The sequence below is a fragment of the Neovison vison genome, chromosome 4 (assembly GCF_020171115.1).
Source record: "Neovison vison isolate M4711 chromosome 4, ASM_NN_V1, whole genome shotgun sequence".
In the NCBI taxonomy this organism is placed as follows: Eukaryota; Metazoa; Chordata; class Mammalia; order Carnivora; family Mustelidae; genus Neogale; species Neogale vison.
In genome coordinates this window covers 60,036,752-60,062,998 of record NC_058094.1, presented here as the reverse complement: position 1 = coordinate 60,062,998, position 26,247 = coordinate 60,036,752, and the positions used below count along the sequence as shown (strand labels likewise).

Sequence of the window (26,247 nt, the reverse complement as noted above, 5' to 3'; positions counted from 1 at the left end):
GTGGCTCAGTTGGTTGAGCGGCTGCCTTCGGCTCGGGTCATGATCCCAGCATTCTGGGATCGAGTCCCGCATCGGGCTCCTTGCTCGGCAGGGAGCCTGCTTCTCCCTCTGCCTCTGCCTGCCTCTCTGTCTGCCTGTGCTCCCTCTCTCTCTGACAAATAAATAAATAAAATCTTTAAAAAAAAAAAAATAAATAACCTATTTTTGATGGAGTCCTCGAAGGCTGTTTTATAGAAAGGAATGTTTACTTTCTGCAACATCTTAAAAAGGTAAGTAGACATACCATAAAAAAATACCTATCTTAGAAATGGAATAGCTGTGAATGTTCCTAAACATTTTGTATTCTTTAAACTATGCCAGCTTTTGGAGGAAAGATGCCTTCCAAAACCCAAATGCTCAAAACTTTAGTCTCCTTCAAAATCCTGACCTATAAAAGATACCCTAGTTAAACAGTTTACCATTTAACTTTATATTAAAATTCTGTCTTCTAATATTAGATACCAATTAGGAAAGGAAAAGGGAAACAACACAGGATACAAAAAAACATAGTTGGATTGTATTCAATTGGATTAATTCAATAATGTTGAATTATTATTATCTCAATAATCCAACACTATTGGGATAAGAAAACTTATGATAATCATACTTCCTATTTAATTTCAGTTTACTAGCTGAAACACCAAAACTGTTTATTTTAATTACTTTGATGGATAGCCCCTTCGATTAAAAAAAAAAAAAAGTACGTGCTTAACGACAGAATACTAAATATCTGACCTTGTATTACTCACATTAGATCGTCATTATGAAAACTAAATATTCTATACTATATTAATGCTTCCAAGGACTTCTAAGACTTATAAAACTGTTCCTATTCGTGTAGCCTTTAAAAGGCCCATGTTCAGTAACTTTTGAGTATATGTAATTAAATTTTGATAGGCTTTCTATATCTCCCCCATCATTTCTTGGTGGAACCAACAGATCCCCAAGTACATTGCATCCCTGCCTTCCTCATTTTGCTGCTTTTAATCTGCCACAGGGTGAGAGATCAGATAAGCCAACTGAGGAGAACTGTGTCTAAGGATAGGTTCTCAGTCAAGGTCAGTTGATCGTGGCAGTAAATAAAATGTGGGAGTTTGAAGGATACTCCATAACCATTTCAGCTTATTTCCTGGGCTTTGCCTATTTTCTAGATATGTGAGTTACAAAATTAGTGACCTCTTAATAAAGGAGGTTATTATAATAAGTTAAAATTTCTCCCTTTTAAATTTCACATTTTGTAAACATTTTGTGACATGTTTATCTGGTTGTAGAGACCTGCTTAATTACTTCCTAGTGATTTATTAGTAAAAGTTAAATTTAAACCTATTTTGGTTCCACAAATTTAGAAGAATTTAGTAGTAATATATCTATGTCACTATCAACTTGAATACTTTCAATTTAATCCTATTAAAAACACCAAACCTTACTATAAATTATCTTATACTCACAAAATAAATTTTATGATGAAAATTAAAATGTCATATATACAAATTATTTAATACAGAAAAGCCAAAGAGATCAGCAGAAATCCATGATATTATAGTAGTTCTATTTTCCCCAGGGCCTATACGATTTCATAATACACAGTTTGAACATAAGGAAGCACATTAACTCTTTCAGGATACTAGTATGCCGGCTGATTAATCTGTTTGCTTATTTTAAATAGTGAGGAGCAGGGGAGAGAAATGAAAGATCACTACTGAGCACATACCTCAAAACTGACAGGCATATTTCGCTTCAGAGCAATTTCAAACACTAAGCTGATCTCAGATTTATTTGCATCTTTGTCATCATCCATTTCCTTTCCTGATTCGCCATTCTAAATCACAAAAAAATAGTAAGACGATGAATCTTCACTTGGAAACAAACTGTACATATATTTACAAGTAAGATGCCTACTTAAAATACAGTAAGAAACAAGAAACCAGAGACTGTATCTTGTGGGTTCCTATCCACATAAAAACAGGAGTGGTGGGCTTTGCTGAGAGGCTTTTCTGTAATTTAATTTTTAGGGGTTTTTGTTCCGTTTTTCATTTTTTGTTTTTTTGCTCAAAGTGGAAGGATAAATGCTGAGTGTGGAAATCTTTTACTTAACCATATACTAATTTGAATTCATACTATGTCCCCAGACTCAATTCTCTGTCTATCCCCCATCCACACAGACACACAACACTTTCCCTGATATTCTAATATGCTTCTTAATCTTCTGTAAAGACCAAATTATAGAAAGCTTATAGGATGCAAATCAGGATTTTGGAGCTCTATGTCTGGCTCTGGCATCAATTTGGTTATCCACCTCTTTAACACCTAATTCTGAAGAGATTCATATATATTGAATCCAGAGTATTAGAGATAAAAAGATCAAGAGACAGTATTCCTACTGCCAAGGAACTTATGACTTATGAAGAAACTTATGAAAAACAAAATGTGAAAACAGATAAGCAAACAGATTAAGAGTTATAATGAAAGTGTACAAGCAGAAAAATACCTAAGTCAGCCATTAACTAAGATGAATCTCAAAGAGGGAGGACAAGAGGTTTGAGGGCAAGGGAAACATAGGGGTTGAACAGAACAGTTTGCAATAACTAAGTGGAGAACTCAAAAACGAGGTGACTTATAAGACATGTCTGAGCCAAAGATACTATTTTGAAATCAACAGAGAAGGCTGCTAAAGCCATGGGAATAGGTGCAATTACTCAACATCAGCCTTGATACCCTGGTCTGTAAAATAAAATAGGACTGAAACAAATCTATGAAAATCTCTTCCACTTGAAACTCCTTGATTCTAAATGAACACAATGTAATCTATGCTCAATAAACATAGCAGTGAATGAAGGGTAAATGAATGCAACTTCTCAAGCTTATTCACGTCCCCAAATACTATGCCGCCTGAGAAGTAAAATCCATAGGTGGACCAAAGTTCTCAAAGGTAAGGTCATCCTAGCAGGAACACGTGAGTCTGGTACAGCAGACAGGTGATCTGAGAAGGAAATCACAGCAGGTGACCACTCTAATATTCTTTCCTATCAGAAGAGATTATTTCTTTTATTTTTAGAAACACATTTATTTGTCTTGTCAATAATCTCACTGGGGAACTACAAGGAAGAGACTGTCACATGTAGCGGCAACATACCTGAGAGGACTTTTCCGGAATAGGTTCATTCTGCAATGCTTGAAGGGCTTTCATTGCAGCATTGTGTCTAGCAGCTTGTCGAGTCTTTCCTTCCCCAAAAAATTCATTATTTCCTACAGTCAGCTGAACATAAAAGATCTTGGGCATTGGGCAATGATACCTAAGATAAGAAAATAAAAATACTAATGTTAGTTCAGTAAAGCCATTCTGTAATCATGAGGAAGATTTGTTTTCTTGAAAATGATAGCAACCACATAAGGTACTATATACTCTCTTACTCACTCTAGCCAAGTATTAACCTCATGAATGTATTTATAAAAGACAAAATATGAGTCAATATAGCTATAGACATATTCCTCCATGAAAAACACATTATAGAAAACAATAATGAATATAATATAATAGAAATTATTCAATTATATCACAGAAAACTTTTAGTAGAGGTTTTCAGCCAGATCTTGAGAGATGTGAGCTGAGTGGTCTGGTGCTGAAGGCGGTCACAACAGAGGCAAGAGACTGGTAAGCCCACTTAGGGGACAACATGCAGAGGATGGTGACTTCAGCAGAAGACAGTTATGGCTAGACATGGGAGGAGAAGAGAGATGGAGCTACTACTCCATTCCAAAGGAATAAGTCCTTTGCCAAGTAACAAGAAGATCAGACTGAACATAAGAGAGAATGGGAACATAAGCCAATTCTTAAGCAGGTAAGCAATATCATAATAAAATATATTTAAAGAAAACATTTTTAGCAGGTTATGTTCAACAACTGATGGAGTTACAACTAGAAAGCAGCAGTGATGTAAATATGAAGGGATAAAAGGGCTGAATGAAGAAAGAACTAGAAGAAATTAAGAAAAAATTACAAGAATATGTAATTCAATTCATTAATTCAACAATTACTTATGGAAGACATTCTTTATGACAAGGGAATATGACAATGAACAAAAACACATTGTACTGGGTAAGACAGATAATATATAAGGTAATATGCAGAATATCTAGTATGTTAGAGATCTAAGTTAAACAGAAAAAGGAAAGGTCAGAACTGTCAGGGAGGTGGGTTTTAGACAGGGTGACCAGGGAGGGTCTCACTAAGAAGATGGCAACTGTGTAAAGGCCTAAAATAAATGAGGGAGGAAGCCACCCAGATATCTGGAACAGTGCACTTGAGGCAGAGAAAACAGCAAGTACAAAGGCCCTGGGGCAGCAGTGTGCCAAGCACATTCAAGTAATTCAGAAGATGCCTATCTGGCTACAGTGGAGGGATAAGGAAAGAAAAGTTAAGAAATGAAAAGAAGTAGCCAGATACCATAGGGCCTTACTTAGAAATTATTGTAGGGATTTGACTTTTGCCCAGAGTGAAATTACCAGCCAATAGAAGGTTTGGAAGAGGAGCGACGTATCTCACTTGCATTTTGGAAGGATCACCTGATGATTAGGTTGATAACAGACTGTAGGCAAATGATAATGGAAGCAAGGAGATCTATCAGGAGACGATTACAATAATATAGGAGAAAAGCAACAGGGGCCTGTACTAGGGTGGCAGCAGTGCAAGCAATGAGAAGCAGTGGGATTCAAAAGTAGAGCTGATGGTGGGGGGCTGTCTGGGTGGCCCAGTTGATTGAGCATCAGACTCTTGATTTCGGCTCAGATCATGATCTCAGGGTCATGGGACTGAGCCCCTCGTTGGTCTCGGTGCTCATCAGGGAGTCTGTTCCAGATCCTCTCACTCCCTCTTCCTCTGCCCATGCCCACCCCGTGCATCTGCACTTTCTCTCTAAATAAAATCTTTAAATAAACAAACAAACAAGAAAGCAGAACTGATAGGGTTTACCCAAGGATTAGTTACGGAAAATGAGAGGAGTTGAGGATGACCCCAGGGTTTCAGAGCTGAACAAGTAGAAGACAGAGTATGCATACAATGAACTGGTGAAGACTGCAGAAGGATTTGATTATTGGGCATCGGTATCAGCAGCTCTGGTTTGTAAGTGTTAAATTATTCAGCCTGTTTAGACATCCAAGTGGATATCAAATGAATAGTCCAATTTCTGAGTCTGGATTCCAGGAAAGAGGTTGAAAATGAATACAAAATTTGGGAATCATCAATATATATGGAATCTAGGGCCACAGACAGGGGCACCTAGGTGGCTTAGTCAGTTAAGTGTCTGCCTTTGGCTCAGGTCATGATCCCAGGGTCCCAGGGTCAAGTCCCACATCAGACTCCTCGCTCAGTGGGGAGTCTGCTTCTTCCTCTGCCCCCCACCCAGCTCATACTCATTCTCTCTCTCGCAAAAATAAATAAAATCTTAAAAGCCACAAGACAGTGAGAACTCTGTGGGAAGGAATAACAGGAGAAAAACCAGGCAAGTACAGTGTCCTTCCTAAAAACCAGAGGGAAAAAAGTCTTTCTAGGAGAAGGGAGTGCTCAACTGTGTCAAATTATACTCACAGGTCAAGTAAAATGATGACTGAGAATTAAGACACTGAACTGGGCAATTAACAAAACTAAAAAGGATCAACTTTGATGCAATAGTGGATTTGCAATATAATGCCAAAAAATTATGTTAAAATCACTCAAGTGCTGAAAAATGTCTTTTACAAGCAAAGACAAGTCTAACTGAAGTCCTATTGAGTTCTGGATGATTACTGGACAACCAAAGAGCAATGTTCCATATTCACTCTAAGATAAACTGGACACAACCTACTGTACAAGAATTTATCAGGCAGATGGGACTAATTAGGGAAGGTTTACAGAAGGTAAAGGACTAGAAAGGTATATCAGCACTGAAGATGCAGATTTGGGAGGCAGTAATTGAAACCATGTGAGTGGGTAAACACCTGGAAAGGGTAAGTGTAAAGGAACCAAAAAAGAGAGCCTGAGGCTGGGATCTGATTGAGGCCCATGATCAAAAGGTAGGGGAAATAATAGACGGCAGTGAAGGAGATGAAAGAGGGTCAGAGTTAGAAAAGAAATTACCGCACAATGTCAGCAAAATCAACAGTGTCAAACCTCGTGTAGAAATCCAGAGTATGAAAAAAGGAAACAGTCACTGTTTTAAATTCTTAAAATCAACTTTCTTGGCCCACAGTTACTATTACTTTGTTTTAAGATAAAGTAATTTAAATGTATTTTTATGTCATATGTTCTCATTTTTAATAGGCAAATATAAAAAAGTTAAACGAAGAAAAAAATCACTTATGGTTAAAGACTTTTAATATGCAAAGACTAAAAAAGCATTAAAAACCACAAGCTGTTTTGGTCTTTGATTACAATAAGTAGTATACTGAGGTACACAACTTCCTACTGCATTCCTGAAGTGCACTTTCCTATTATTTTAGATCCCCTTAATGCAGATATATTAACAGACTAATATAATAAATGCAGGTTATCTTCATTTGTATACCACAAAATTCAATTTTCCTCCTACACAGAATTCTGTGCATATTTTTAACTTCTTACACTATAAAACTTTAAAACAGACAACCTGAAATAAAAAATTTACTCCTGTACTAAGATCCTCTATGGCAAGCTTTCACCATAGAGCAAATGTTTACAATTAATTATACACTTCTGAAAACAGAGGCCCACAACTGGAATGCTAACAGACCTTTAACTACAGTAGAGGGAGTGGGCGCCACTATAATCACTAAGGCCTGCTGACAATTACAAAACTCATTTTGGTTTGCCACAGAGACAAACAAAATTTCTGTTCATTATGACTTTACTGGAATATGATGTCATAACACATAGCCATACTGAAACAATCTGCTGATTTTCTGACCAAAATATTAATTGCATACTAAAGAGCCCTTGGGGCCTCTTCCTTCTTAGCCCTCAAATATGGCTCTGTGTATGCATATGTGTATGCATGTGGGTACATATGTATGTGTGTATTATACTGTATAACTATCAGAGGAAAAATTAGGTTTGTTGTATTTTAACAGAAAACGTAAACTACTCTAGCTCTAACAACAGGAAATACCAAGACCAAATGCCTGACTTGTTTTGTTCGAGTTTCATTCCATCCTCTAACTTAACAATGATTCTTGATATTTACCCCACGTGGTTTATCACCCAATATACCACATCTCCTCACATCATGATGACAATTAAGATTAGCCAGAGTACCCTCAATAATGGCACCCAGACTCAACTATAAGAGAGATGATGCAGAAAGTCTCTTTGGATGTTAGGTCCTGGTCTCTAAATATTTGTTTCCTTTGCTAAAGAAACACTCAAAGTTTGTTGAAGGTTGATGCATGCTAAAGAGGAGTTCTTTTCTATATTTATTTCAAACATTCAAAAATCAAAAATATATTCATCAAAAATATATTCACTTTTGGTAAAGTACTTTTAAAAAGTGTTATTCATATTTCTAAAAATTAACAGGTATTTACCTAATCTTACATTGTTATTCTTGAATGATTTTTTTTCTCAATGGGAACTTTGTGGACAACGTTTACCTTTCCAGTGATTACACTTAGAAGATGGGCCATGAAAACTTACCCATCCAGGCTATTAGAGTTTCAGGCTCAAAGGGTTTCTACCACAGCCTCCAAAATGTATTTTGCAAAGTGTGATCCCACTCATCAGAATTATCCCCAGTGCTTATTAAAAATGTATATTCCTGTGCCCCACCCCTGATCTGCTGAATCCTGCTCTGGGGATAGAACAAGAATCTTTACCTTAGTAAGATTCCCTGGGGAGTCTTTCATACTAAAAGTCTGAGAACCAGTGTTCACTACAACCTAGGTGATTTGAGGATGACCTCAACCTCCACACAAGCAAGGGACCACGTACATTCCTATAGCACCATGTTTAGGTTTCCTATCTCTCTCTCTTATTTAACCTCACAGCAACCGGGTGAGACAGATGTCCCAATGGTCACCATAAGAGTTAACAAATGTCCCCAATATAGGTGTGAGGAGTCAAACTGAAGTCTTTTAACTTCAGAGCTCAGGAAACTTTAAAGTCGTTTCCTAAAAATCTGCTTTATCCTCTTCTATTTTTGTGTTCCCATGTGTATATTAAATGGGCTATGTCCTTGGAAGGCTAGAGAACCTAAAGCAAGAGTTCTTTCTAAAACCAAGGTCCACTGATAGACCTCAGAGGCATTTTACTTAATAGCTGCTGAAACAACAAGAGCTCCATAATGAAATCCTATGTTTTTATGGTATGTCAAGCCAAACAGGATAAAAAAAGAGACACAAGTGAGTAACTTATCATTCGGTGAAAAGTCAGAATAATGGGCATCTAGTGCCACACTGCTTATAGTCTAAATTTTATAAAGGCTGCTTGTAAGGCCTTTTCCCCTCCCATGCCTCTTTGCCTTCTGTCCACTGGAAGTCTTACAAAATATAAACAAAATTTTAAATAAAATCTTCCCTTTCTTCAGATCCAAAAATAAGGTCTTTAGATTTGGCCTATCTTCAAGACATAACAAGTCAATACAGCAATAAAGAAAGGATATATATTTGGTTCCTTTGAATTAACACCTGACACTCCTTATACAGTCTTCTTTTGATTTTTGAGTTAAGGGAAGATTTTACATTCTTATATAAGTATTCTTATAAGAATGTATATAGTCATTTTTTGTTGTTGTTGTGTTGTTGTTTGTTTAATTTTTTTATGTATTTTCAGCATAACAATATCATTATTTTTTCACCACACCCAGTGCTGCATGCAATCCGTGCCCTCTATAATATTTTTATACTTCTATTTGATTTTCAGTTGGAACAGGTTTCCATACCATCTATCCTTGCCATCCTCCCTAAAGTTACTTCAGTAATGCACTCTTTGCAGACTCCCTTCGTATGAGTTTCTGAACAACTAAAAGCTATGTGTCCTCCCTACCATTTGGTGACTGCCTTATTCCCTAACATCACCACTTTCTTAAGGATCATTTTTACAAGGTGAAAAAGACATATTCCAAATAACATGAGAACTTTTAAAAATTGAAAAATAATTGCCTCACTTTATTTGATAGCATTATTCATAAATCTCAACCCAGCCTAAGCATTCATATCTTCTCTACAGGTTTATGTACTAAAATATATGAACAAGTTATCTTCTCATCTAGTAAGGAGAACCTTTGGATTTCTGTGTTTATTTCTAACATTGACTGAAAACAGAAATGTCACTTAATCTTTTTATCTCCATTTACTTATCTGTAAAGTATTTGCAGAATCTATATTTAAAGACCTCTCAAGGCCAAAACTTAGAATTCAAATGACATGTTGATTATTTTTTACTCTTTGTACACATTTTGGCACTGCTGAGCATTCTTTTTACTTGCTATAGAAAAATAATAGGTTTTATCATAAAGCTATAAAATAGTCCTTGGCACACTTTCAAGTTTGTATGTATATAAAATGTCTAGATAGGAGAGGGTTCTTTCTCTATTCACATCTATAAATTTTGGAAATATATCTTTTATGAGATCTAAATGTTAAGTGTTGAGGAATTTCAAAAATTAGGACCTATTAAAAAAAGATTCATAGGGCAGCTGAAAATAAGCTTTAAAGGAGGATAGGGATAGTCTATTCTGTTTGTAGAATTATTATAATTATGTTCAAAATGCCCAGGGGAAAATACAAAAAGATATGTACTAGAAGTTAGGATAGGATGCACTGAAGTGATGGAATTATAAATGATGATATCTTTCACAATTTAAAATTTTTTAAATTAATATGGTTATACTAGAGGAGAAGGAGGAGGAGGAGGAAGAGAAAAAGAAAAAGAAGAAAAGGAGGAAGGGGGAAGGGAGAAGGAGAAGGAAAAGGAGGTGGGGGGAGGAGAAGGGAGAGTAGAGGAAGGCAGAGAAGGAGGGGGAGGAGGAGGAGAAAAAAATTAACTGAAAAAGTCTAGTCCCCATCCAAATAACACATCTAAATCTGTGTTCCAAATGTAAATTTGATAAATTAGCAGACTGTGTATAGACTATAATCCACAAGAGTAAATAATCTGTACTGTGTCACTGATACTAGTACCACAATAAAACTATGGAAAACATAGCATGTTATCAAAGAGCCCCACTTTGTAAATACACAATCACCACTCTCAATCCTACACTTTGATCCAGCATAAACCTACCCTTGCACCTTTCCTAAATGGATACCTAGATAAATCATCATCACCATCATCAACATCAGCATCACCATTATGACAATTACAACAAAAACATACAAAGCACTCACGATGTGTCAGGCACTATTCCAAGCACTGCACACCAATCGCAGTCACCATGACAAGCCCAACTTCATTTTACACACAGGAAATGAGAAAGAGATACTTAACTTGCCGAAGGCCACCCCTCCTTGAGCTAACATTTAAACCCAAGCAGTCTCACTCCAGAGCCCATGATCTTAACCTCTACACTATGCTGTCTATGGATGAACTACATAAATGAGCACCATAAACTGCAGAGATACTAACTATAAACTATGGAAAGGTCATGCTAGACTTGGCATTTAAAGTCAAAGTAGACAGAAGAAACCAAGGGTCACAGGGCACCTGGGTGGCTCAGTCGGTTAATCATCTGCCTTTTGCTCAGGTCATGATCCCAGGGTTCTGGGATCAAGTCCTGCACTGGGTGGGGAGTCTGCTTCTCCCTCTGCCTTTCAATTCACTTGTGCTCTTTCTCTCTCTCAAATAAATAAATATATAAATAATATTTTTTAAAAAAGAAACAAAAGGTCATATTGATTACCAAAGAGAATTCTTGGGGGCATTATAAGTCCAGGAGAACATGTTGGCTACAGTCTTACTCCTCTCTCTCATTCTTTGTCTCCTCTCTTAACATTTTTGAAGCCCATGCTTAAATGTTGATGTTCCACTAGGGAACTACAGACCAAAAGCACAATGACATACTACCACACAGCCTCTAGGATGGCCATAGTCAGGCAGCCATTGTGGAAAACAATCTGGCACTTCCTTAAAACATTAAATAGAACTACCATATGACCCAACAACCCTTCATTCATATATATACATACATATATGTATATATATAAAATTTTATATACATATAAAATTTTTAAAAGGCACTGAGGGGTGTCTGGGGGGCTCAGTTGGTTAAGTGTCTGACTCTTGATTTTTCCTCAGGTCCTGAAGCATACTTGAGTATCTCTCTCTCTTTCTCTCCCGTCCCTCCCCACCACTCTCTCTCTCTCAAAAAATAAATTTTTTTAAAAGGCACTTAAACAAAAAATATGTACACAAATGTTCACAGAATTACCCATATTAGCCAAAAAGTGGAAATAAACCAAAGGTCCAGCAACTGATGAATAGATAAACTACACTATGTCCATACACAGCAATGAAGTACTGATACCCAGTATAATGTAGATGAACTCAGAAAAACTTATGCTAAGTGAAAGCCAGACATAAAAGGCTACATATTGAATAATTCCATTTAGATGAAATGTCCAGAATAGGGAAATCCACAGAGACAAAAGTAGATTAGTGGTTGCCAGAGGCTGGGAAGGGAGAAAATGGAGAGTAACTGTTAAGTTTCTTTTAGGGGTGATGAAATGTTCTGGAATTAGATAGTGGTGATCGTTGTACAACAATGTGAATGCAGTAATTCACAGCATACAGAATTGTATACTTTAAAATAGTAAAAGTGGTAAATTTTGTTATTGTGAATTTTGCCTCAATTAAAAAAAAATGTTGATCCTCCCTAGAGTTCAATCTTCTCATAGACAAAACAGTCTTCCTAGGTGATCTCACATATTCCTATTTACATTTTTGGCAGACTCCCAGAAATTAGCCTTTCCAGCGGGGGGAAGAAGAGGGTAGGCAGGGCAGGGACAGGGAACAAGAAGCACCCCTCCCTTTTGCGCTCTTGGAAATTAATGACCTGCTCTTCTTCTTGCCCTTGTTTGAGTGCCAAGGGGTATGTGAATTAAATTAATGCAATGAATATTTATTAAGGGCCTAATTCATCCCATGGACTGTTTTAGTCCCTTGGGATGGTGGACTGCCCTCAGGAGATAATCAATCAATGAATAAAAACAGTATCAACTGTAAGATGGGTTAGAAGAAAAGTATAGCAGAGTAAGAAACAGTAATAAGAGATCCTTTAGGAAGTGGTGTTTGAATAAAGAGGTAAATGGAGTGAGAATTCCTGGCATATGAATGCCTGGAGGGGAAAAAAAGTTCCAAGCAAATGGGACAGCAAGTGCCAAGGCCCTGTGGAGACCGCATATAGCCATTTTCATAATATATTGGGTTTTCAAAGTCAAGAATGAATTTTTAAGTATCTTTTCAGCGTCTGTGTAGTTAACAATTTTTACTTTTCACCTCTTAATAAGGTGTTCTTTATCAACCTATTTTCTAATAGTGAAACAATTTTGCATTCCTGGAATAAACCCCACTTGGTTATGCTAGTTTTTCTTTCAATGAATTGCCAAATTCTGTTTGCCAGTATTTCAATTGGGATTTTTTCCATTGATATTTTATAAATAATACTGATATGAAGCTCTAGTCCTTCTTGTTTTTTTTTAAACTGGCATTGTTGAGCTAGACAGTAAGACTAGTTTTAATTGCCCAAAATAATGTTTCCTATTTTTCAAAGGTTCAATAAAATTTCTCTGTGATACCATCTAGCCCAAGTACTTTTCTTCAGGGTGGTAGGGGGAACTAATGGTAACTAGCTAAATGAATCCAATTACCAATGGATCTTTTTTGGTTGTTTATATTTTCCTACAAAATCATCCAGTTCACCCATGTTCTGAAATAGTTTTCCATGAGTTGAACAAAGTAGTCTTTATGAGAATTTTCATTTCCTATGTGTCAGGCCTCTCTAATCATCAGACTGTATTTTGTATATTTGTGCACTGCATTCACATTTGATTTGATTAGATTACATTTAATTAGATTACATATTTAAGTATTTTATTGGTTTTTCCTAAGGACAGGATATTGGATTCTGCATAGTTTTTCTATTCTTCTTCTGTTTTCTAATTAAGCTATTTCTGCATTCATTTTCCTCCCTCAGACTATTTTATTATTCCTTCTCAAACTGCCTGTGCTGGATAAATAAATAATTGTCATGGTATCTATTAATATAGGTATAAGATAACTAAATTGAATTTGCCTTCTCACAGGCTTTGTTTGTATTGTAAAGTCTTCAAGAGAAAAATATACTACATAGTTCCTAAATATTTTTGGTAACAAAGTGCCCTGTTTAGTGAACTACCATGAATCCTATGAAACACACCTTGGAATATGCTGTTTCGGACATTATGTCTTAGTTAGGAGTCTGTATTCTACAGGTTACTTACTTAATCTGCTAGTAGCTTTTTATCTTGAATGTAATAAAGATTACTTAACATTAAAAAAATACAATTAAAAATGTTTATTAAGTACTTTTTATAAACTGGGAGTAAATAAGCAATAAAAGAGGGTGTGAATAGAGGAAAATAGCATTTGGATTTAAGTTCCAACTACTAGATATAAGCACTTCAAGTAAGAGGACTTAGTTCTCTAAGACTCATCAGTGATAGGAAAGATTTTTGTCTATATCAACTTTCTGAATCTTATTCAAGTGGCCAAGCAGAAAAAAATTACTATATTTTTCATGAATATCACATTATATCTGTGTATTTTCAAATAGATATATATGTGTGTATGTGCATTTGAAATGCACTCTCCACCTCAAAAACATTAGTAAAATGTTTTAAAGAAATACAATTTTAAGTTTTCAATATGTATTCACTAAACACTACATGCTAGTAGTCTAACAGCAGATTCTTAAAAATTTAAGAAAATTATAGGTGTGGAAGGCTAAAAGGTAAAAAATTTTAAGGAAATTATAGGAAATATGGCTCATTTTTTCTTTGACTTGTAAGAAGATTCTCATTATTCAATTCTTTCAACAGATCATCTTCGGTTAAGGGCAGAGAATGTTCTGTGAAAAACAAGTAAAGAGAATCTCTCAAGTCCTTTAAACAACAAAATGGTTTCTGAAATTGGCTCTAGAAAATATTTTAAATATTCTTGTTCCTCATTAACTTAGCTCAAAAGTATATGCCTTTAAAAAAATACAAACATATCAGATTATATTTTTAGAAGAAGTTTCACAGGCTTTTTGAATAAATTAATTTTGTAATGTCTAGAATAAGAGATTCCAGTATGACTGTGTAGAATCTTCCAAGAGCTTTAGAAATTGTTTGCTTTGTTACAATGTCCAACCCAGACATCTATTCCAGTGCCTTTGCTGATCAGAATTCACTATCAACTTTGGATGCCTGCCCACTTCAAATACTCCCCAAAGTAAGGAGACATTACATCAGCAGTACTGCAGAAAGATTAATGTGCTTTGTTTGGAGATGTAAATGGTAATTATACTTATTGCCTATTTCTGGTACTTAGCCTTTTTTACCTGAACCTAAGTGAATCTAGTTGTACATTTGCATATAGTTTAATAACAAAAATGTGTAGTTAACAGATATTCAGTGGGATATTAAAAAAACTTAACTTGGCATTTTCCCAGCTAATTGTTTTTACAGCTTGACTTCACTTATGCATTAGCTACATTCATAAAAAGGTTTACATAAAGCAAATATTTTCATACTAAATCCCATTTTCCCACTGTTGCCCAATACTAGATCTTGAGTTGAATTTCTATAAGAAAATGTTGGCTCCGACACATCATAAAAATTTCAATTAAACATCTAAACATGTATACCAAGGAATAAATACATTTAATCAATTATTTTATAAAATATATTTTATCCTCTCACTTGCAATAAAAATTAAACAAATGGATAAAATAAATGGATAACCATTTGTTTCATATTCCCACAATCATTTTTTTTAAAAATGCAGAATTTGGGGTGACTTCCATAGAAGCTAAAAGTAGAAATATAATTTATTAGCTGGACCTGCCACATGGAAATATGCTGTCAGATTGATTCAAGCAATACAAGTAGTATCAGATTATTGATAATAATCTTTTAAGGATCTTAAAAATATCTTCTGCTCTTGGTAATACACTTTTGACATTTTATTATAATCCACACCAGATGATTTATTGGAATTATACAGATCATTTGGAGCCAGTATCGTCTGACTTCAAGCTACTTTTCAAAGAAATGGGAAAAAGAACCCAATTAACTACCTGGATCTTTTTGCAGTAAAAAAAGTAACTTTTGCTAAAACAAAAGAGTACCTGGGACTTTTAGAAAACTCTTGTACCTTTAATTACAATTATTTAGAGGTAATGTTAAGTAATTTATTTTTTTCTGCACAAATCCTCTGGGGAATACTATATGTATTGCAATTATCCATGTTCTCATTTTCCTGTAGATAATAGAGATATGCTTTCATCAATAAGTTAGTGTCGACTGTGTCTTATTCCAGGATGTACGCTAAGTTGAGAACATCAAAACTTCTTTATTTTTGCTTCAGGCAAAATACCTGTACCTGAGGCACAATCATGGCAGCAAGTAAGACAATACTGGTAAAAATAGGACGCTGATGGGGCGCCTGGGTGGCTCAGTTGGTTAAGTGACTGCCTTCAGCTCGGGTTATGGTCCCAGGATCCTGGGATCGAGTCCCACATCGGGCTCTCTGCTCCTTGGAGAGTCTGCTTCTCCCTCTGACTTTCTCCCCTCTCATGCTCTCTCTCACTGTCTCTCTCTCAAATAAATAAAAAATTAAAAATTAAAAAAAAAATAGGACACTGATACGCCGTCTATCATACACGGAAAAAGGCTGAGTAATACTTAGTATGAAAGGCTAACAGTTCTAACCTTTCATTATGATTCCTATTAAAAATATGAATAAGGGGTGGCTGGGGGGCTTAGTCAGTTAAGCATCCAACTCTGGATTTCGGCTCAGCTCATGATCTCAGTGTCACCAAGATTGAGCCCTATGCTGGGCTCCATGCTCAGTGTGGAATCTGCTTGAGATTCTCTCTCTCCCTTTCCTCCTGCTCCTCCCCCTACATGCACATACACTCTCTCTCTCTCTCAAATCCATAAATAAAATCTTTTTAAAAAATTTTTTTTACTAAGAGAATGCATTTTTTTAAAGACTTTATTTATTTATTTGACAGGCAGAGATCACAAGTAGGCAGAGAGAGAGAGGTGAAAGCAGGCTCCCTGCTGAGCAGAGAGCCCAACGCGGGGCTGGATCCCAGGATCCTGGGATCATGACCTGAGTCAAAGGCAGAGGCTTTAACCCACTGAGCCACTTAAGCGCCCGAGAATGCATTTTAGCCACACTGCAAATTCTCTCCTATAAGCAAAATAGTTTTTAAGGAGACTTAAATGAGTCTGTTATGGTATCTTACTATTTCCAAAGAGTAGATGTTTACATGAGTTAGCATAGTACAGCAGAAAAAGCACTACCTTTGAAAACATATAATCTTGGGTTGGAGGGCCAGCTCAATCCTTCACTGGCCACATAAACCTGGAAAAATTACACACTGTATCAGATTATAATAGGAAATCATAATAGTTTGCCTTCTTTCTTCCTTGGCCACTAATCCATCATCCTTCTTAAACATCCCACAATGTCTCTAGGATGCTTGAGCTCCTCTTGTGCTTTTTGTTATTCCCTGTTAATAACCTAGGGACCATGTCTCTAGCTCCTCAGTATTATGTCTGCCTGGGGAGGTCCAGGAAAGAGCTGCAGTTATGCTAGCAGATCTCTAGCCTTTCAATTCCCATGCTTGGGGGCATTCCCTTTCAGTGCCCATACCATCCCAGGGAGAGCACGTCATGCTCTTTAGGAAAACTAACATTTGGTTCATCAATCATTCAAGAAGCCAACATACTTCAAGATATCAGGCGATGTTCAGAAGATACATTGATAAGTTCAGATATTATGAAAATCAGTAAAAACCAACTAAATAAACCTTTAAATAAATTTAATGCAAAAATAATGAACAATGTTAGTTTAACTATAATTCTTTGTCTTGTGTCTTTAAAGACATTTATGTGCATGTTTGGGGTTGTGTTCTATCTCTGAGGACTATTTTATGACCCGCCAGTCAACCACAGTGTAGGAGGCCAATAACTCTTTTAACTTTGAAGAAGTGCATCTTGACCAGAGAATGTGAGAATGTCAACAAATAATAAGGAAATAAAGAAAGCAAGTGGGTCAAGGTTCTGCTAACTGAAGCCAAGGAAAAGCCTGGGAAATTAATGAATAATAACCTCCCACGAAACGCTAAACTAAGAAGAGCAGTAGGCCATGGTAAGAATAATACCTGAGATAACTATATGGTCAAAAACTGCCTAAGATTCTAAACCTAACCCAAAGGTAAAAGAGAACAATAAAACATTTGAAGTTACTCATTTTCATCTCCGTGAGAGGCGAGATGAGAAAAAGAGAGAGAGAGAAAAGGCATGCAAGCAAACAAGGGTGAAAAATACTGGGCATGATATTAAGATTATTCTATTACATTAGACTATTGAAACTCAACATACAGAACTTACTTGGATATAAAAAAGATCAGACATAAAATAGTTTTATTTCTGTTTTAAAATGGGGTATGTAGACAAGTAGTAAATTCAATACAGTAACAAATCTCTTGCTGCCATTAGTGATTTGGAGAAACCCTTCCACATATTCTTAATAAGACAGGATGTCAAGCAAAATCAAAAAGCCATTCAAACCTATTGTGTAAAAGGTTCCAGAAGTTTTTGAGGAAGCAACACAGAGAATTCCGAAAATCTGAGACCCACATGGGAGTACAGTAAGAATGCATCTTGAGTAAATTTGACCTATTATTCTTTTTGTTATTCTCCTGAAAAAGTCACACAAGAGAAGGAAAGAAAAGGCTTGCAAATAAGACTCTACAACCTTATATGAAGAGGATGACACTTCTCTGAGACAGGAGAAATCTGCAGTGTAATTTGAGATTTTAAGACTCTGAGAATGCCAAAGCAGGAGAGTGATCAAGACTGACAGGAGAAGGACCATGGTAATCTCTCAGGAAACAAAGTCACCCCATACATGCATAAGAAATTCTGGCCAGAAACTGAACACTTTAATGCTGGTGAACTTACGATGAAGTCAACTAGATGAAGAGCTAAACTTATAATCTTAGTTGTCGTTTGACTCTTGTTTTATCAAAATGTAATTCTAATAAAATCAAAATAAGTATATTCTTTTACTTCCCAAGTTTAAGAAGAACAGGACTCCCCTGCCAATGTCTGTGAACCCTCTATTAGACCATATAATTTCTTTACGAAAGCAAAGAGCTTAGAGCAAATGATTCACATACTATTCTGGGAGCAGTGTTCTAGGAAGGCTATAAAGGGACTGATTTCTGCTCATACACAAGGAAAAGGGGAGTCTTAGTCACTGTAGTCATACTGTCTTGTAACTGGCATGGTAATTAGCACTTAAAGAGTCCAGAAATAGCTGTGAACTGAGGGAGTAAGCACAGCTAATGTTTAACTTACTATATATGCCAGCATTGCACAAACAGCAACTCATCTAATCCTTACAATAATCCTTACATAAATCCTTATTATTTCCATTTTATAGCTGAGGAAACTGAAGAACAGAGAGGTTAAGCAACTTGTTTTTAGGTGGAACCAGGTTTCAAACAAAGGCAGACTGACTACCTCTAAACTGTATTACTGTAGTCCTCTCAATGTGAGAATGAATGATTAGGAGGGAGAAAATCAGACCAGCAAGGGCCAGGCTCTTAGCCTCCAGGAATAAAGCAAATCAGGCCCCACAGCACAGGGAGTTCAAAATAAAAGCATGGGGGGGATGGGCAAAATGGGTGGAAAAAGAGTCAACTTTAAATTCTTTGTAACTCTGCTTCATGTTTAGCAATGTCTGTGAAAAAACAAATTTGATATGTAAGTCATTTTTATATAATTAAGCAAATATATAACCATTAAAGTATAAAATTTCATATCTGTTTTAAATAAATCTCTAGAATTACTCCAGGTATGTATATTACTTTTGGGATACGCTGCCGTAAATATTAGCTATTTCATGTTGAAAAGCTGGGAAAATGCTTGGTACATAAACACGTTGTGTTAGTTCATAAAAAAAAGTAAAAAAGAGATGCATGTGAGATCTGATAGAGGAAGTGCTAGGAGTGGATGAACCCAGTTATGACGGTTGCTCCAAGGACTTTTAACATTTGGAGTGATTAAGAACCTGGAGGCAGCTGCATGTTATACTGAGGACAAGCTAGATCTATAGTTTTCATCCCTGGCTACACACTGCTATCAGCTGACTTACACAGATCAGTAAGAAAAAGACTATTAAGTCAATAGAAAAATAAGCAAAGGTTATAAATTCACAACTTACAGGGGGAAAAAATTACCTTTATACATACAAGAAGATGCTCAACTTCATTTATAAAGAAATAGAAATTAAAATGTCAAAAAGGAGTTGTTTTTCACCTAATTATGTTGTCAACCCCCCCCCCAAAGATTTAAAATAGCTTCATCTCTAGTCTGGATTATCGTAATAACCTCCTAATGGTTCTTTTAGTTCAAAGTGAGCCTTCCAAAATGTAAGTGCAATCATGCCTCTATTTTGCTCAAAACTCTGCAATACTTCTACATCTCATCCAGAGTAAAAGACAACATCCTTACAATGGCCTAATACAGTTTTACATATGTCTGCTCCAAACCATATCATTGACTTCAATCACAACACTCAACATTTAACTTACTTCACTCCAACCACACTGGCCTCCTTCCTGCTTCTCAAACTCACCAGACTTGTTTCCACTTATGGACTTCACCATGGCTAATCTCTTGCTTCTCCCCCAGAAATCTTCAAAGCTCACTTGTTATCCTCCACTGATTTTGCTCACCTTCTCAATAAGATCTATTTAAAACTGCAATCTTCTTCCCTTTATTCTGCTCTGCTTTTCCACTTGTCCACAGCACTTCTTACTTCTGAATCTACTATAAAACATACTTATTATATTTATTTTTTTATTCTCCATATCATCTAACTAGAATGTAAGCTTCATCAAGGCAGAAATGTCTGTTTTATTTATTAATGTATATAAAGTACCTCTAAGAATGTCTCACACACGGCTAAAATGTATGTGCAAAGATATATACCACAACATGTTACAGAAAAACATTTGAAACAACTAAATATCCATGAATACAGAATTGGTTAAATAAATTCTAGAACAGGGGTGCCTGGGTGGCTCAGTGGGTTAAGCCTCTGCCTTCGGCTCAGGTCATGATCTCAGGGTCCTGGGATGGAGGCCTGCCTTGGTCTCTCTGCTCAGCAGGGAGCCTGCTTTTCCCTCCCTCTGCCTGCCTCTCTGCCTACTTGTGACTTCTCTCTCTGTTGAGTAGATAAATTAAAAAAAAAAATTATACAACAGCCACACAGTAGAATATTAAACAGTTCTTAAAATAAGCAACTGTCCTGTTTTCAGTACGGCTAAGTAAGCTCTAATTGGACCGATTCTTTGTGGGAAACTAATTCTCAACAAAAACAAACAAACAAACAAACAAAACCCAACCATCTGAAGGCACTGAAAAGTGAACAAAACAGGTATTGGGCAGTAGTTAACATTGGAGAAAGGAACAGGACACAATGGATTTCTTTCTTTCTTTCTTTCTTTCTTTCTTTCCTTTCTTTCACAGCTTAAATTTAAGAGCAGGTTCCACTCTATTCCATGAGGCGCAGCTAAAATACAAACAGAAACCAGTCTTACTAGCTTGAAGGCCCAGAGATAAGGATTCAGAGCAACCAAGGTCAGTGGAAAATAAAGGGGAAAATCTCAGAAATAACAGATCTAGAGAGGAAGAGCCCTGAATTCTATGTGGGGTAAAACTCTGACCAAATCTCTAATGCCTGAACCACACAGGTACAGGACAGACTCAAAACAACACAGCTAAGAGATGGAAATTTGAAATGCTCCTCAATGCAAACAAATATTTTATTGGTAGGCTTCAGTCAAATTAATCAACTGCCTAAAAACTTTGTTATAATTCAAAGGGACATTATAGAATCTAGTTTCTAGACTGCAATTCATAATGTCCAGAATACAACCCCAAATTACTAAACATGTAAAGCAGGAAAAAAAATGATCCATTCTCATGATAAAAGACAAAAGAAAACAACCCTGAAATGACCCAGATGTTAGAATTAACATACAGAGGTATACAATTCTTAAAAATATAAAAGAATATATGCCTCTAATGACTAAATGTATGGGAAATCTCAGCAAATAGCAGAAACTATAAAATAAAAAGCTAACTGGACTAATGATGTACTATATGTTGGTTAACTGAATTTAAATTAAAAAATAAAATAAAAAGCTAACTAGAAATTCTAGAACTGAAAAATATTCAAAATTTAAATTTACTAGCTACATATAGTAATAGAATGGGGATGACAGAGAAGTCAAGATTAATCAATAGAAATTTTATATTAAAAAGTTTAACAGAGAGCGAGAAGTGAAAAAAAGAAGGCAGAAAAATATTAAAAGACACAAAAGCTAAAAAATCTCTTGGTAAAAGACACATTTACATATGTGTTATGTGAACTTGTTACAACAAGTTCAATGACCTATATTAATATAAAGAAAATCACAAAAGGTGCATTATACTTGAGTTAATAAAAACCAAAATGATATTGCATGCAGGGAATAATTCAAATGACAATTGACTTCCCTTTTTTTGGTGAGTTAAGGTGTTTATTTATTTATTTTTTATTTTTTTAAATGGTTGACTTGCCAAGAGAAAAAAGAAATGAAACAAGACCTAAGACATAAATTATAAGACAGTGGAACATCTTTATAGTGCTAGAAGTAAAAAAGCTATCAACTCAGAATTCTATATTCACTGAAAATATCCCTCAAAAATGAATGCAAAATAAAGATGTTTTCAGTTAATGAGAATTAAAAGAATTCATTGCCAGAAGATTTGTACTACCAGAAATGCTAAAGGAAGTTCAGGCTAAAGGGAAGTAAAGCGAAATGGAAACCTGTATCTTCAGATAGGAATGAATGTATAAGATACAGTAACTTTGTGAATATATGTGAAAGACTCTTTTTTCTGTTGATTTAAGACACGTAGACTATTTAAGCCAAAATTATAATACTGTGGGATTCATAATGTGTGTAAATGTAACACAAATGACAACTACAGTAAAACAGATGTGCTGAGGCATTGAATAGACCCATACTGTTAAACCTTCCTAAATTTTCACACTAAAGTTAGAAAAGATGATGTAGCTCTTCATATACTAATATGGAATTATCCTTAAAGTATATCTCAAATTTATTTAAGATTTTATTTATTTATTTGATAGAGCAAGATCACAAGTAGGCAGAGAGGCAGGCAGAGAGAAAGAGGAGGAAGCAGGCTCCCCACCAAGCAGAGAGCCCGAAGCGGGACTCAATCCCAGGACCCTGAGATCATGACTTGAGCCGAAGGCAGAGGCTTAACCCACTGAGCCACCCAAGTGCCATGGATTTCAAATTTAAAGAAGAGATTGAGGATACTGTCACAGAGGGATTTTTTTTTTTAAGATTTTATTTATTTATTTGTCAGAGAGAGAGAGCACAGGCAGACAGAGTGGCAGGCAGAGACAGAGGGAAAAGCAGGCTCACCACTGAGCAAGGAGACCAATGTGGGACTCGATCCCAGGCCGCTGGGATCATGACCTGAGCCAAAGGCAGCTGCTTAACCAACTGAGCCACCCAGGTGTCCCAGAATGATACTTTCTTAAAGTAAATATTTATCTATAGCCAGAGAAAATCCTAAAAGAATACACACGAAACCAACAAGAGCAGAATGGGTACTGGAATGCCAGCGTGGCACAATATTTTTATTACTATTTGAATTTTTAAAATCATGTAGTATATAGAATACAAAAAAGGAATAAAAGAAAATACATATAAACACTAAAAAGTAAAAGTTCTGAAAATGTTTAGGGGCACTTGGGTGGCTCAGATATTTAAGCATCTGACTCTTGATATCAGCTTAGGTCATGACCTCTGGTGGTGAGATCCAGCCTTGTGACCAGCTCCAAGCTCAGGGGAGAGTCTGCTTGAGATTCTCTCCCTCTGTCTCTCCCCCTGCTCTCTTGCTCTCTCACTCTCTCTCAAATAAATAAATCTTAAAAAATAAATAAATAAAAAGAAAGAAAATGTCTAAACTTTCCTTGATTCAGAATTTTCCAAACCTCTATGACTAGAAGAAATGGACTCCTCTCCTTTTTTCAAATAACAGCCATTCTATCCCAAGAAAGACTAGTATTGCAGGTACTGATTTTTTAAACTCACTTTTTGATTAATTAAGCCAACTAAATACAGTAAGAATACTACTTGAGCTACTTGAAATACTGTTTTTGACTTAAGAGTAACTGCAAATATAACTACAACTTAACTGACAGTTTAATGCAGTTACATCCACTAAAATTCTAGACTTAATATTTTCCAAAACATTAAGAATGTTTTCCAAAACATTCTTAAATGTTGTCACTATCCCATGGCTTATTTATTTTAAAAACTCTTCATTGGGTACTTCTGACATTCCTGAGCAAACTGGATGAAATTAACCACCTTTGAGAACACAAAAACTATTCGTTGGAACATCCAAATGATTTAGAAAATGCCATAATATATTTTTTAATTCCTAAAAAATGGTATGAATTATAACTCTTATTCTGGTGTAAAAACAAAAAAAAAAGTAGAATTTCAAACTTTATTTACATGAAGTTCAATTGATATTATTTAGAATGTAACCATCTTGGTGTTCTAGTTTAATATAGAAAAAAATATTTTCTATGTGATGGTATATAAATTTTAGGTTCCTTTGGGTTTGGGGTTCCTTTAAGTTTTAAATCCTCTTACCAATCTACTTTAATACTGTTTTTTATTCAATTTATCTTTGTATATACACCAACAAAAGAGTAAGACCACAACTTGTGAATACTCAGAAATTCTGTAACCATGGAGACCGTGTATGTTTCTATGTTCTTTGAAGGGAGGACACAATCCTAGTTTCATCTAGGATAATCTAGGATAATAAAAAAGAGAATTTATTATGAAAAGACCTGGGACGGGCGCCTAGGTGGTGCAGTAGGTTAAGTGTCCGACTCTTGCTTTCAGCTCAGCTCAGGTCGTGATGTCAAGGTAGTGAGGTTAAGCCCCACATCTGTCTCTGCACTCAGTCTGGTTAAGATTCTCTCTCCATCTCCCTCTGCCCCTACTCTTCCTGCCCCATCTCTCTCTCAAATAAACAAATCTTAAAAAAAAAAAAAAATCTGTGAAAGGATTGATGTGTTAAAATGAAAAATATGGAAATCTAGCTACATTCAGCTAGTTTTCTTCATAAATGAAATGTTAATAGTAAGGGTTAATGAGCCATACCAGGTACCTATTTTCTACAACGCTCTCAGATGACCCATGCTGAAATAAATTTCTGTATTACAAAAATACAATTCTGTATTACAAATCTGTATTAAAATTCTGTATTACAATTACTAAATATTATATTAAAAAGGACATGTTTAAGCACCCTAGAGCTATCTACGTATTTCATGCTGCTTCTTAACTTCATGTTTTAGGTAACTTTGGACAAGACAGCCATAATTCCATTATTCTTGCTTTGGTTTGGTATTACTTTTACTTCTACTTCTACCACAAAATTTACAAAGAGAAAAAATTCATCTGCAAAACTATTCCTATGTAAGGGCCTGGTTGGCCAGAGGGAGTCATTCTGTGTTTATGTAGTGAACTTAGATTGACCCCGCCCCTCCCAGAGGAACTTACTTGCAAAGCCTAGATACACGGGTGGGTCACACCAGGTGAAGACATCCAATCAGTGGGGCCCGCATTTATCTACTAGGGTAAATTGGAATTCAATTGGTCACCCGTGTGTTACCTAGCAGTTTTTTCTGTGTGTGGCAGACCTAGCATGACTGTGCAGTTTTCTCTGTGTATTGCAATTTCATTGGCCACCTGTGTGTAGACCGGTTAAACTACCTCTATAAAAGTACGTCTGTGATGCTGGGAGGGGTCGCCTCTTTGCAAGAGATGGCCCTGACCGGTCAGTTTGATTCTCGATGCTTGGCACAAAATAAAGCTTTGCTTGACCTTCGCTTTTTATCAGTCTCACTCCTTTGATTACAGACCCTAACACCTACATTTGTAAACAAAAATGAAATCAATTCTCCTAAGAGACAAGAAGAGAGCTCTCAAACAGAATACATAATAGAATCTTAAAGTTAAATTAGTAGCAACATTCAAATTAAAGAGGTAAAGTTGCCTAAGAATACTTACTCTAGCTGAGTTAGGAAAAAAAACATTTTGGGTCAACTAAATCCAGTGAGAATACTATTCTGTTGCTTATGTGATCATTTGAAATAATTATTTAAAAAAACTTAGTCCATCACAGTCAACTTCAAATATAACAGTTTTCCCCCAAAATCAAGCTATATGGAGGAAATATATAATTATCCCAAATTTCTGATTATTCTACAAAGAAATAGTTCTCAAATCCATGTGCTTCCCATCACAATACATGACAATATATACTGTTTACTGATCAATAGGAAAAAGGAAGGAAATTAATTGAAAATTAAAATAAAACATACAGGACGCCTGGGTGGCTCAAGTTGGTTAAGTAGCTGCCTTCAGCTCAGGTCATGATCCCAGCATCCTGGGATCAAGTCCCACATCCAGCTCCTTGCTCGGCAGGGAGCCTGATTCTCCCTCTGCCTCTGCCTGCCACTCTGCCTGTGCTCACTCATTCTATCTCCCTCTCTCTGACAAATAAATAAATAAAATCTTTTTTAAAATTTTTTTAAAAATTTAAAAATTAAATAAAACATAATTCTTTAACCAGAAAAAATAAGAGAACCAGCAGGAACAAATAAATGGAAATTATTAGAAAATATTTATTTAGAGAATTAGATATTACAGAAAACACAGTTCCCTAAATTTCAACTTATAAAATAACTCCATAAACTCTATTACCCATTAATCTAGCCTAAGGTCAGCAAACTTCTTCTGAAAGAGCCAGATAGTAAATATTTCTGGCTTTGCAAGCATACTGTTTCCCTCACACCTGCTCAGCACTGCTGTTTGAGTGTGAAAGGGGCCA

At 35.8% G+C, this 26,247-nt stretch overlaps 1 protein-coding gene across 9 annotated transcripts in view; it reads right to left on the bottom strand.

Moving 5' to 3' along the window:
• Positions 1–26,247, bottom strand: part of STAU2 (staufen double-stranded RNA binding protein 2) — a 330,383-nt gene that overhangs the window by 197,263 nt on the left and 106,873 nt on the right. For all 9 annotated transcript variants that reach the window (XM_044245452.1, XM_044245450.1, XM_044245458.1 and 6 more), the window contains 2 exons: positions 3,173–3,332; positions 1,751–1,858 (listed from right to left, as the gene is read on the bottom strand). In XM_044245452.1, the coding sequence (XP_044101387.1) occupies positions 1,751–1,858; positions 3,173–3,332 (268 nt within the window). The remainder of the gene's footprint in view (positions 1–1,750; positions 1,859–3,172; positions 3,333–26,247) is intronic.